At 41.0% G+C, this 13,950-nt stretch overlaps 1 protein-coding gene across 1 annotated transcript; it reads right to left on the bottom strand.

Moving 5' to 3' along the window:
• Positions 1-430: 430 nt before the first annotated feature.
• tmem19 (transmembrane protein 19) lies at positions 431-13,660 on the bottom strand. The gene is made up of 7 exons (XM_042511530.1): positions 13,416-13,660; positions 11,052-11,199; positions 8,809-8,922; positions 6,287-6,424; positions 5,532-5,608; positions 2,784-2,961; positions 431-1,106 (listed from the first exon to the last, which is right to left on the bottom strand). The coding sequence occupies exons 2-7, from the start codon at positions 11,179-11,181 to the stop codon at positions 817-819; spliced, it is 927 nt and encodes a 308-aa protein (XP_042367464.1). The 5' UTR covers positions 11,182-11,199; positions 13,416-13,660; the 3' UTR covers positions 431-816.
• Between the last annotated feature and the right edge of the window lie 290 nt (positions 13,661-13,950).

Raw genomic sequence — 13,950 nt, 5'->3', positions numbered from 1 at the left:
ATGTTTCATCATCACTTTTGGTGTCCAATTTTTGAGTTTCTCTTCTGGAAAGCACTTTGTGCTTTTGCTTGAGAAGTGCTCAACAAATAAAGTTATTATTATTATTATTATTATTATCACATTTCATTGCTCTGTATAGCACTTTGAATTACCTTGTTGTATGAAATGTACTATACAAATAAAGCTGCCTTGCCTTACCTAGATTTCATTGACTGACGTTTTTGAAAAGATTTTCAGATTCAGATTCAGATTCATTCTTTATTGTCCTCTTAGAGGAAATCTGTCTTCACAGTCTGTACACATACACAACAACAATCACAGACATTACAAAGAAACACAAGACATTAAAGAGTGCCCAAGCTATTTAGAGCCCTTAAAGCTGAGGGCACGAAACTCTTCCCAAAGCAGCTTTTCTTGCATACTGGCTGCCTGTATCGACGGCCAGAGGGAATGAGGATGAAGCATGGGTTCAGGGGCTGGCAAGGGTCGTGTGCTATTCTATCTACATATTTTACTGTGAAATTTTGTGGCCAGATAATTTCAACATAATATACTATGACGCTGGTCACAGTGACCTTTGACAACCAAAAAGTAATCCCTCCATCATTGACTCCAAGTTGAGATTTGTGCCTAATTTGAAGAAATTCACCCACTGCACTGAAAACACAATGCCTTTGTCCATGAGTATCGCCGGCATGCTCAGAGTTTTGGGCATTCCTGATTTACTGCAGGTTTTCAAGGCAAAAAAAACTCAATGTGCTCAGTGGCATTACTACTGAGTTTGCATTCATAACATATTCTCTTAGAATATGTCACTCATAGATTGACTAATGACTTACAAAAAATTGCTAACAAGGTTAAAAGAGGGGGGCGTACCACCGTACATCTGGTCCTACCTGAGTATTGCATGTGAGCTCCAAGGAAAGAGTCCAGCATTGATCCCAGCAGGCCAGCCACACCGCCGTACACCATGATGGGCCACTGGGGGTCCGCCAGGTGCAGGTCGCTCACTAACAGAAGCTGTGTTGCATAGTAAGCTGCGCCCACTGAGAACCCGCCGAGGAAGCTGGCGACTAGTCCGATGGTTGTGACACCTCCATTTGTTCCTCGACGGCACAAGAGCAGAAAAAATTACAACTAAAGTAGATGCAAATAAAAAAATTAACCAGTATGACCATTTTCTGTCCATATAACAAATATAATCAAGAACATTTAAGGGTAAAATTGAGGGAAAACATCAATTCCTATTTTCTGGATTTCCCCAAACAGACTGACCCTCAATACAAAGAAACTGTGTGTACCCGTTCACTTTTGCCTCCACAGTCTGTGTAAGTCAACACATACAGCTATTCACACTGAGATCACGCTTCTGCTCAGATTCAGTTGACTGTATCAAAGACTGGAAAAATTAATTTCACATCAATAATATCACAGCAAACACTGACCTGATGGCACTAAAATCGCAGGCACTGTTGCCACTGCATCTCCTCTGTAATGTGCTAAAGTAGCATTTAACCACAGACTGATAGTGATTTCATTTGCAAATGTTTTACTGCCGCTGGTGCCGAAACATATAAAAAGTGAAGTCTGATAAACAAGGCAGAGCAATAGAAAACAGAAATAAATGCTCTAAACTAGAATTACTGCCTCCGTGAAGTCAAGTTGCAGTTAGAGTTTATATTCACACATCTTCCCCCAGCGGCACAGAAGATCTCTACAATTACCACAGTTTCCGTTGCGAATCAGTTCATAACTGAGTCAAGTGAATGTTTGTGCCAAATCTGAAACAGTCCCTCAAGGTGTTCCTGAGATATTCTGTTCTTTAGAATACCACAGACGAGGTCCCACTGACCTTGACCGGTGACGACCAAAATCTTATCACTTCATCTAGACTTAAATCGAACAGTTCATCCTTACATTAGGTTTTCTTAAGATATCACATTCACGAGAACGCTGCAGTCAGAGTCACAGTGACCTTGAATCTAATAAGATCATCGTTGAGTCCAATTGGATGTTTATATCAAAGTTGAAGAACTCTCTTCAAGGCCTTCTTTAGATATTGTGCTTAGAAGGATGAGATGGATGCAAGGTCAGAGTGACCTTGACCTTTGACCACCAAAATCTAACAGATCATCACATCCAAGTGGATTTTTGTGCCAAATTTGAAGAACTCCCTTATCGGCCTTTTTTGGATTTAAAAGGATGAGAAAGTTTTAAGATCAGCGTGACCTTGACCTTCAACCACCAGAATCTAACCAGTTCATCCCTGAATCAAAATGAATGTTTGCGCTAAATTTGAAGAAGTTCCTTAAAGGTGTTCTTGAGTTGTCAAGTTCATGCAAATGACCTTCACCAACAAAAATCTTAGCAGTTCATCGCTGAGTCAAGTGAATCTTTGTGTTTGAAACATTCCCTTAAGGTGTTCCTGGGATAACCATGGCCTTTGGCATCCAAAATGTAATAATTTCATTGTAGACTCACGTCTAATCACTTCATCGTTATTGTGTCAAATTTGTAAAACTTTGTATCAAATTTTAAAAACTCCCTCAGGGTTTTCTTAAGATATTGCATTCATGAGAATGCAATAGACAAAGCCACAGTGACCTTGACCTTCAACCACCTAAATCTAATCCTCCCATCCTTGACTCGACGTTGGTGTTTGTGCAAAATGCGTCATTTGTGTCAAAAATGGCTATGGCCGGTGCTGAGGTACAATAAAAGTTACAAGTTTGTAAAAGACAACAGACACAGTTAGTCTTGTCACCTTCACTAGAGCCTCTCACCTGCTGGGACCTCCTTCCAGGTGGTGATGAGTCTCGGCTGTGATTGGCTGAGGACGGGCCCCACCTCTGACGCCCAGGTGTCCCCTGTGCTGCATGCAAGGGCCCCCAGCAGAGAGAGACACATCCAGGAGGCCGAGTACTGTTTGCTGAAATCAACGGGGATCTCACCTGGACCCACCTGGAACAGGGCCGACATTTTAATGAGCAGAACCCGGAAATAAACATCTGTATATTACAGGAAGCATTTTGAGGATTTACAAGTTGTCTTTTGTCATTTCAGCTGCTTTGTTTGTTCAATGTAACTACAGACATTAACCTATTAGGGCCCGCTTTAATATCACACACACTCGTAGAACACTGCGCTTTTCAAAATCAAGCTTTAAAAATATTATAAATTAAAATGATTTTCAGAGTCCGCATTACTGCAGATGCCACACCGATCCGCCTGTCGATCTCTCGCTCCATCCTTCTCTCACTCGTGAACAAGACCCCAAGGTACTTAAACTCCTCCACTTGGGGCAGGATCTCATCCCAGATCTGGAGGGGGCACTGCACCCTTTTCCGGCTGAGAACCATGGCCTCGGATTTGGAGGAGCTGATTATTATCCTAGCTGCTTCACAACCGGCTACAAACCGATCCAGTGAGAGCTGAAGGTCACGGCCTGATGAAGCCAACAGGACCACATCATCTGCAAAGAGCAGCGACCCAATCCTGAGGTCACAAAACCGGGCCCCTTTAAGGCCTGAAATTCTGTCCATAAAAGTTATGAACAGAATTGGTGACAAAGGGCAGCCCTAGCAGAGTCCAACCCTCACTGGAAACGAGTCCGACTTAGTGCCGGCAATGCGGACCAAGCACTGGCACTGGTCGTACAGGGAACGGACAGCCCATATCAGGGGGTCTGATACCCCATACTCCCGGAGAACCCCCCACAAGACTCCCCGAGGGACACGGTCGAATGCCTTCTCCAAGTCCACAAAGCACATGTGGACTGGTTGGGCAAACTCCCATGCACCCTCAAGGATCCTACTAAGGGTCCAGAGCTGGTCCACAGTTCCATGACCGTAACGAAAACCGCATTGCTCGTTCTGAATCCCAGGTTCGACTATCCGGCAGACCCTCCTCTCCAGTACCCCTGAATAGACCTTACCAGGGAGGCTGAAGAGTGTGATCCCCCTGTAGTTGGAACACACCCTCCGGTCCCCCCTTCTTAAAAAGAGGGACCACCACCCCGGTCTGCCAGTCCAAGGGCACTGCCCCCAACTTCCACACAATGTAGCAGAGTCGTGTCAACCATGGCAGCTCCATAACATCCAGGGCCTTAAGGAACTCTGGGCGGATCTCATTCACCCCCGAGGACCTGCCACCGAGGAGATTTTTGACCACCTCGGCAACCTCAGCCCCAGAGATGGAGGAGCCCACTCCCAAGTCTCCAGGCCCTGCTTCCTCACCAGAAGGTGTGTCGGTGGGATTGAGGAGGTCTTCAAAGTATTCTTTCCATTGATCCACAACGTCCCAAGTTGAGGTCAGCAGCACACTGTCCCCACCACACACAGTGTTGACAGGGCCCTGCTTCCCCCTCCTGAGACGCCGGATGGTGGTCCAGAACCTCTTCGAAGCCATCTCGAAGTCGTTCTCCATGGCCTCACCGAACTCCTCCCACAACTGGGTTTTCACCACGGCGACTGCCGTAGCTGCACTCTGCTTGGCCTGCTGGTACCTGTCTGCTGCCTCCGGTGTCCCACAGGCCAAGAAGGCCCGATAGGACTCTTTCTTCAGCTTGATGGCACCCCCCATCGCCGGTGTCCACCAACGGGTTCGGGTGTTGCCGCCATGACAGGCACCGACCACCTTGCGGCCACAGCACTAATCGGCCGCCTTAACAACGGAGGCACGAAACATGGCCCACTCGGACTCAATGTCCCCCGCCTCCCCCAGGACATGGTCGAAGCTCTCCTGGAGGTGAGAGTTGAAGCTCCTTCTGATGGGAGACTCTGCCAGATGTTCCCAGCAGACCCTCGCAATGTGTTTGGGTCTGCCAGGTCTGACCGACGTCCTCCCCCACCATCGGAGCCAACTCACCACCAGGTGGTGATCAGGTGACAGCTCCGCCCCTCTCTTCACCCAAGTGTCCAAGACATGCGGCTGCAAGTCCGACGACACGACCACAAAGTCCATCATCGAACTGCGGCCTAGGGTGTCCAGATGCCAAGTGCGCATATGGACACCCTTATGCCTGAACATGGTGTTCGCTATGTTCAATCTGTGGCAAACACAAAAGTCCAATAACAAAACACCACTCGGGTCCTTTTAATGTTTATCCTTTAATAAAAAAAAATTTCATTTTATGCTCTCAATTTTATTTTTTTTTTCCTGACTTATTGGAAATGGTACAAAATATCAACAGTTTTCAAGAAACTGAATTAGAAATTCCAGTATCGTGACATTTCCTCAAAGGAACTCGCATAAATTCAATGTATTTGTACTTTAATTTATGCTACCTTTTCCATCATCATATCTCAAAGGTTAAGGTAAATATTGTACTTTTTGCTGCAGTATATTTGTTTGATAAACTACATTTTGCTGATACATACTTCTTAAAAAAATGAGTATTAGTATTTTTACTTTAGTGAAGGATTAAATACTTCTTTCAACACTGCCTATGGAAATAGAGAAACCTTCTTCAGTAAATAGAGTGTGTGTGTGTGTGTGTGTGTGTGTGTGTGTGTGTGTGTGTGTGTGTGTACCTCGATCATGTAGAGCAGTGCCAGCTCTGTGGGAACTCCTCCGTTACAGAAGACCTGGACCCAGTTCCTCTGCCCCCCTGACACAAACACAACAATTACTACATATATCAGGGTTCATACCTCATTTCAGGCGTATCTTTTTATTTTCTTTTTTTTTACTAAAATCCAAACTAGGGACAGGAGTTGGACATTAGCAACAGCTCTAATATCTATATCCAATCCAAATTTATTTATGAAGCACATTTGAAACCACAGAGTCAAACTGACTTAACATAATAAATAAAATAGCATAAATATCATTTGAGAGGACATACAAAAAACTTTACAAAAAGGCAATAAAACCACAATATATACATGTATAACTGTATGTGTGTGTATATATATATTTATTTAAACAAATATATACATATATATGTATCTGTATATACATACATATAAAGCTTGTTAGTAACAGGCTGAAGTTTAATGTGAATTTGCATTGTCCCCATCAAAGAAACTATAAAAAATAAAATAAAATAAAAAATCCTGAGCAATTTAATCATAATAACTTGATGAAAAAAACTATACATATATAACAGTTTATGTGGTTAATTTAAATTTATTGGACTTTCTAAGCATTTTCATAAAAAATGGGTTATTTTCAAGGTATTCCTTTGTATTAACTTAATTTATCTTCAACTTCAATGACCATGTGCAAACTCCGATCCAATATATAACTTTTTTTTTTTTAAAGAGCACAGCTTCACGTCTCTCACCTTCTTTGTACTCGGCGTCTATTTTCTTCTTCTGCGCTCCTCCCCAGCGGGTCAGTTTGGAGGAGGTGAGGAAGAAGGCCAGCAGGGCGGAGAAGAAGCTGTAGTTGGCCATCGTCAACACGAATCCCACCAGGAGGGCTGAGAAAACACATTTCACATCAGAGAGAAAGTCTGAATCCTCCATACAGGTTTTAAAAATGAACCTCACAGGACAAATCCAACACGCGGACTCAACACTCCTGCCTCCAGCCTGTGTTTTTTAACTTTTACTCCAAAATATCCGCTTCTTGGAAATCGAAAATAACTTTCATCTTTGTCTGCAGAACACAAAGGCATCCTTCAGCATTTTAATAAACCAAACCAATAGCAATGATCTCATGTGTCTTAAAATCCAGCAGAAGGCCATTTTCCGGCTTGATCTGTTAAAATTATTAAAAGCTTTAGTGAGAAAATGTGATCCACAAAACTTGAAACAAACCTTTTATGTTGAATCTGATGAAAAATCTCAGTTGATGTCTAACCGATTCAGCTGCTTCATTAAAACACGACCAGAACCAAAAGAGAAAACCGCTGCTGACACGTTTAAATGTTTGCGACAGACTCTTTGGCTGTAAAGAGCTGAAGTGATATTTGGCAGATTTTCCAGCAGATTTGGATGAAACCAGCGTGGGCAGTTTGTGTGAATGAACTGCAGTAAACTTCTCGGACCTCGTCGCTCGGATCTTCATCGTCCCTCAGGGTCAAACTACAGACTGTAGATCCCAGCTGACAGGGAACGTTCCCACAACATTCGCTAATATTACCTACAAGTTACTATAACGTTTTAAAGAAAACATTTTCATCTAACGTTCAAAGAACATTTTAAGGATCATTTAAAATAATGTTCCTGGGCTGCAACACTTTGGGGATGTTTTGGTGATGTTGAGAGGTGACAGACCAGACAATGTTCTTTTTACAAAACGTTCCAACAATGTTGGAAAAAACACAACACATAATAAAACAAACAAACAAAAAATAAACAAAACAAAACAAAACACAAAACAAACAAAACAAAAAATAAAACAAACAAAAAATAAATAAAACAATACAAAACAAAAAATAAAACAAACAAAAAATAAATAAAACAAAACAAAACATGAAACAAATTAAAACAAATTAAAACAAATACTAAAATAAAACTATACAAACAAAACCAAAAACAAAACCATAACAACACAAAACAAAACAAAAAACAAAACAAAACCACAACACAAAACAAAACAATATAAAACAAAACAAAACAAAACCACAACACAAAACAAAATAAAATATAAAACAAAACAAAACAATATAAAAAAACATACAACAAAATATTTTTAAAAACTCACAACACAACGAAAGATAAAAAACAACACAAAAACAACAAAACAAAGCAAAAACAAAATAATATAAAAAACAAAAAAACAAAACCCAAAAGAAATAAACAAAACAAACTGCAACAAAACAACAAACAACACAACAATATATATATTTAAAAAAACCAAAAAAACAAAAGAGAAAAAAGCACAATAGAAGGCTTGATGACATCAGTCTTTTTTTTCTGGACATTTCCGGGGCTTTGGGCCTTCACTGGATAGGACAGAGAAGAAGTGTGAAAGGCAGGGAGAGAGGGGCCGGCATGCAGCAAAGGGCCGAGGCTGGAGTCGAACCTGCGACCGCTGCAGCGAGGATTCTGATAATCATGCCGATTAGGGAAACATTTTATTGAAGGCTGGTAAAAACCTGTAAAACGCTGCGGTCTGATTGAGTATGACTCAGTGTCCACGAGCCTCTTAGAGCTTTTGATGATATCTGATTTCTCTGCAGCGTGGAAGGATTCGGGACCTCGAATGGTTTTAGTGACCCATCAGCCTCATTTACTGCGCTCTTTTATGACTGCATGCTCGAGGACTTCTTGTGATTGCGGTGAAAAAGTCAAGTGTTACAAAATCGTTCAAGAATACCATAAAAAGTCAGGTGTCAGATGTGCCAACAGAATACCGCCCGTCTGCACCGAGCTCCGCGAAACAGCCCCGACGGCTCAGATGTTCTGCAGAGTCCTCCTTTTTATCACGATTATATCTCGTTAGTGCAACCTGCACGCTAACAAACAGGCTTTATGTGGGGTGAGCAAAACTTCTGAGCTCAATATTTTAAAAAAAACACTCAGAACTCAGATTATAGGACATTATAATTGTAAAGTTCTGCTTTTTCTGGCAACATGTGAACGCTGAGACCGAACCAAAACACTAAAGCTGTCAGCCAAAAAAAAACCAAAATCACACTTGATGGAGTCGAGGGGAGCTGCAGGTCACATGGTTATTCTCCGTGACTTCATCCTCTCACAAATCAGTCACTCAGTTCACTGATGATGAAAAGTATTTACGCTTGCAGCCTTAAAAACGGTTAAACACACACACACACACACACACACACACTCACACACACTCACACACACACACACACACACACACACACACACTCACACACACACACACACTCACCTCCCAGGGCTCCAGAGTAGTTGAGGCTGCGTCTCTTGAGCGCTCTGATGGTCAGCACCAGAGGAACCAGGATGGAGAAGAGCCATCGCCACGGTGACACAGGCTGCAGTGTTCCTGCAAACACACACACACACACACACACACACACACACAAACTCAGACCGCCGTCACAATCGGTGTGACATTTCTCCACTCTGCAGATTTTACACATTTGGTGAATGAGAGGATCAACTGACGGCGGAACAAAACCTCCTCAGTTTGTGACGCTGAGCGCTGAACACGTGCTGCTGGCAGCTTCACTGTGACGCTGCACACAGATTCACACATGACGGATCATTATTTAGACATGCAAGCCCAACTGGCTGAAACTAGAGACCAGAGATACTCAACTTACAGCCTGTGGGCCAAATCTGGCCCCTGATATTGTGCCTGGTGGCCCCCCAACCACTTTCTAACTCCCAATAAAAATAAAGTGATTCACACTGGGAACTGTTTCTGTACTTTTAGTTTACATAAGGTGCCAGAGCGCAAAAAACAGCATAAAAATGCACGAAACTGCATAAAACCTAGAAATGTCCTAAAATCATAGAAATGTACACATGCAAGTGCACAATGCAGCAGCGTTATAAAAATAAAGTTTGTTATTATCATTTTTACTATTATTCAGAGGAAATAGTTGCACATCGGTCCAATCTCATGCCAAACGTCCTCAGCTGCAAACACAAGCCAACTGTCCTGATGGACGCGCCAAAGAGACCGTCTGCATGTCAACTTTGAATATTCACAAATCATTTGTAAGTGCTGCAGCTTTGCAACGTACACAAAAATGTGTGAAGAAACTTTTGTTCACTTCACTGTGGTACAAATAACGAAGTCCATCACTCTGTTTTTATCAAAAAATGTTAAACTGATTAAACCGTCTCCTCTTACATTTTTGGCTCAATTGACAACAAACTCGCTGCAGGGCGTCTTCAGACTGTCCGACACAAACCATCCACGCAGACTTTTGATTTATCGAAAACTGAGCCTACAGCGCATCAGCACTGTAAACGCTGCTGGAAGTATATACTCACAAACGCTGCTTAATAAATCCTAAAGATTAGGAAAAAATGCTAATGTTGCTTTCATGGTAGATTAAGTGTGCAACATTTCAGAATTTTATCTCAAAAACTGCATTTTGAATTCTGCCCTCATGTAAACTACTGCAGTCTGTGGGAAAATGGCATCTTCAAACATCAAAATTTCACTTATGGATCAAATCAATCTTTGCAAAAACTAATGATCAGCATCTCTCTGCTGTCTGGATGAAGTCTGCAGATTCTCAGAGTTCAGTCTTGATGAGTGAGTTTTTGGACTGACTATGTTTGCTGTTTTGGGAAATTCCCTCACTTGCCATTATACTCGATTCCTCCGATTCTGACTGTTATTTTTTATTGGAGGCAGATGACAACCTCCAGCTCAGATGAAGCATTTATGAGGACATGGTCACGCAGGAACCCTTTCGATCATCTCACTGATAAGAGCATGGCAAAAACTGAACTAGAGCCCAAATCAAACTGGACAAAGTGGAACATTATATGATTTAGGGGAAAACCATTAAAATGATACTGTTGAAGATATTTTTTTTCCCTTCCGGAGAATCTAATGTGGTATTTAGAGAAAAACACATGCTTTGGTTTGACTTTCTCAAAGGACATTTCGGACCAACATTAAACTGTTTCCACTCTTCTATTCACAAAAATGTTTCCTCCAGTGAAAACAAAACTTACAGACTGTCGTGTTAACATTAAACCTTTAAAAACTTGAGCAAACTGGTTGATTTGATTTCTCTTAAAAACAGATGGAAGGCAACGAGCAACTGCACGAGAAATGACCCAAAAGAAATAACTGAAAATTAAAAAAAGAAAAGTAAAAATCAAATACAAACAAGGAAATGACCTGAAAAAAGTGCTAGAAAATTATAAATATTAGATATTTTGTTAAATATCTTGAGACTATAATTCTAACATCATAAACTAGTAACTTTGTATTATTTCTCTGTCTCTCTTTTTTTTAACATTGATTTTTAAGTTATTTTCTTGTCACTTTTTAACCAATTTCTTGCAATTTGCTCAGTGCCTTTTACCATGTTTTTGAATGTAATTCAACCTTTTTGCTCACGTTTCAGAGGTGCAGCACAAGTTAAGATGATGTCCGTCCAGGTTTTGAAGGGTTAAGTGGAGCTGGCGGGGGTGCAGACTCACCGTAGTAGGTGCTGATGGTGAGCGAGACGACCCAGAAGAAGAGGGAGAGAGCCAGAGTGGCACACAGCAGAATCATGTCAGTCATCATCTTGATGTTTTCCTTCATCAGCAGGTCAGAATCAGAGTCCATGCTGAGCGACGGTCCGAGCTGCGCACACACACACACAGACAGACAGAAAGCATTTGATAATAGTCATAATAATGGCCACATTTTTGTGTTGAAATTTGGGGCTCAGCGGCAGGCGGCTGCATGGACCTGCGGGGTGACCTGTGAGTGTGATCAGCTGTTTGTGTTTACACACGACTGGACTCAAAAATAAAAGCTGAAGATGATTTTTGTTAGCGATGTATTAGTTGTTGGCTTCTTTTATAACGTCTGCATTCAAATTCAAAATAAAAATTTGAGTGCTTGTTTGATTTTTGTGTTCTGGTTTGTTTGGTTTTTTTTGTTCTGTTGTATTTTTTGTAATATTTTTTCCTTTCTTCTTTTGTTCTGAAGTGAGTCCTCTTTCTGTTTTATGGGGGAAAAGTGAGCATTGTACATCTACTTTTTCTCTTGTTAATGCACATTTTATACCTTTTGTTTTTGTTTGTTGCTCAAAAATAGGCCTTTTTTTAAGGTCATTTGACCATTTGAGGTTTTTTTGCCTTGCCTAATTTTCTTCCACTTTTCACAATTTTCTGGGTCTTTTTTTTCTTAAGTTGCATTGCTCCCATGCTTTGGAAAGAAATCTGGTCAGTTTGCTTACATTTCAAGGGGTTAATGTTACTGTCGCATTCTGCACCTCCAATAACAATAAAAAATAAAAAAAACTTCATGTAACACAAACTTCAATTGTAAAATACCTTTATTTATGTTGATTATCTTATTTGAATCCTTTATTTGAGGCCGATGTGAGTCTTCAGCAAAGTGGATCAATAAGATTAATCGGCTATCTCAAGTCTTCCTCGGACAACGTTCCCTTTTTTTGTTTCTGTCTTTTCACCGCAGCCCGACAGGGAAGCTGCCGGTGGAAACACAAAGAGGGAATTGTAAACTGAGGAGAGAAACTTTGGAAGAAACCCGCCAGATTCATGGAGACCTCTGAGGCCTGAAATAAATTTCAGGTTTTACAAAAAGGACTTTATTTTTGTTCCTCATCACTTACACTGAGAGTCCCACAGAGAGAAACATTTTAACAGCAACCGAAACCAGTTTCACTGTTCACGCAGACACCCGGCCGTGGAAGTATTTATTGAAGTAAAACTACTAAAACCAGACAGTGAAAATATCCCACTACAAGTAAATGTCTCATATTCAAAACCTGCCTTCAGTAGAAGTACGCAATGAGCAAAAGGACTCAAAGTAAAAGTTGCAGTTAAAATGTTTGATGCTGTTGATCTGGTTTTTTTTTAATCACTTTGAATCATTTGTCTCGTTTTCATTCAGACGCCGTCGCACGAATCGAAACGCTGAAACTCAGAGCAAACTGGTTTGATTTCTCTAAAAAATTTAACTCCAAAGTTAACTTAATGAGCAACTTGGCGGTGCACGTTCCACAAATTGCAGGAAATTGTTGCATTTGAAGCAAATAAATTAAAGCAAAGAGAAATCATCTAAACAGTATGTATTTATAATTATCATAATTACCTAAAATTATTTGACAGAATCATTGTTAAACATGCTTTAGGTCCTTTCACTTATTGTTTGCCTTTGTGCTTTTGGTTTGTTTGTTTTTCACTCATTTTTAGGTGACATTTTAAAAAATAAAAATGAGCACTTTTTTAGTTCGGTACATTATTTTTGTTTTGTTGTATGTTTTTTACTCTCTTGCTGTTTAAAAAAATTCTCAGTCTGCATTTTAATATCTTTGTAAATCTGCTGCATTTTGCACTTGTATTAATAATAATAATAATGATGATGAGAAGAAGAAGAAGCTTTTTTTTTTAATTTCATTTACTCTTATTTGTTTTACTGTCTTTGTTTGGCTCTGTCCCATGTTGTATAACTTTTATATATTTTTTTATTATTATTTATTTTTGTCTAAGGTTGTACATTTTTACATGTAACCCTATTTGATTAAAATATATGATATAATATTATTATGCCAACAGTTTTAGGGCAGACTTGGAAGATGCAGCAGGATGAGTGAGTTTCCTTAAAAAAGGACGAATAAAAATAAATAAATATGCTGAAAAATAAAATCATTTTCACTGAAGAAGCAAAGGGAGCTAACACTAAAGCTAATGCTACTTAGCTTAGCGGCTAAGAGCTAGCTGATATTTCGCCGCTTTCAGTTGATAAATTAAACGTTTTAACGGAGTTTACTCGATAACATGAAGGTCGTTGTTTTAACGACACTGTCCGTTTGTCGGTGAACTCACCGGTTATCTGCGGAGACATCGTGATTTACCGACAGACACCTCCGACCTAAAACTCCGCCTCAGAAGCTAGCGGCGGCTCTCCGGGGGACGCGGACCGTTTGTTTCTCCTCGATCGATTCTCTGATTAATCACTGAAACTGATCGATTTGAGAGAGCAGCCGTCTGATGTGACAGCACGACCGACGGCTGAGTTAAACATGTGGACACCGGGGACACCGGAGGGGAGGGCAGGACCGAGACATTTAGTTAACGGACCGACTTCCGTCAACAAACCGTTGACGCCTCTTAAAGAGACAGTTACCCAAAATCACGTGCTGACGTCACTGTGCGCAGGGCCGCACTCAGGCTGTCTGAGGGGCCAGGGGCCCAAAATAACAAGCTGCATACCAAGTTTTCTAACATGTCAGACAGATTTTGTGATGTTGCAGGACATTTTCGACACTAGAAAGACACCCGAGACCAGCAAAGCTCAACATAAAGCCAAATGTCACGCCACATGTGGCCCCTGATAGGGTCCCTGGTGGCTCCCCAACCA

The sequence above is a fragment of the Plectropomus leopardus genome, chromosome 22, assembly GCF_008729295.1.
Source record: "Plectropomus leopardus isolate mb chromosome 22, YSFRI_Pleo_2.0, whole genome shotgun sequence".
Lineage (NCBI taxonomy): Eukaryota > Metazoa > Chordata > Actinopteri > Perciformes > Serranidae > Plectropomus > Plectropomus leopardus.
This window is presented reverse-complemented; position numbering and strand designations above follow the sequence as displayed.

Coding starts and splice junctions, on each gene's coding strand:
- tmem19 (XM_042511530.1), bottom strand. CDS start 11,181: ATGGACTCTGATTCTGACCTGCTGATGAAGGAAAACATCAAGATGATG. Junction 8,923..11,051: donor CACCATCAGCACCTACTACG/GTGAGTCTGCAC, acceptor GTGTGTTTGCAG/GAACACTGCAGCCTGTGTCA. Junction 2,962..5,531: donor CACTGCTCTACATGATCGAG/GTACACACACAC, acceptor GCCCTGTTCCAG/GTGGGTCCAGGTGAGATCCC.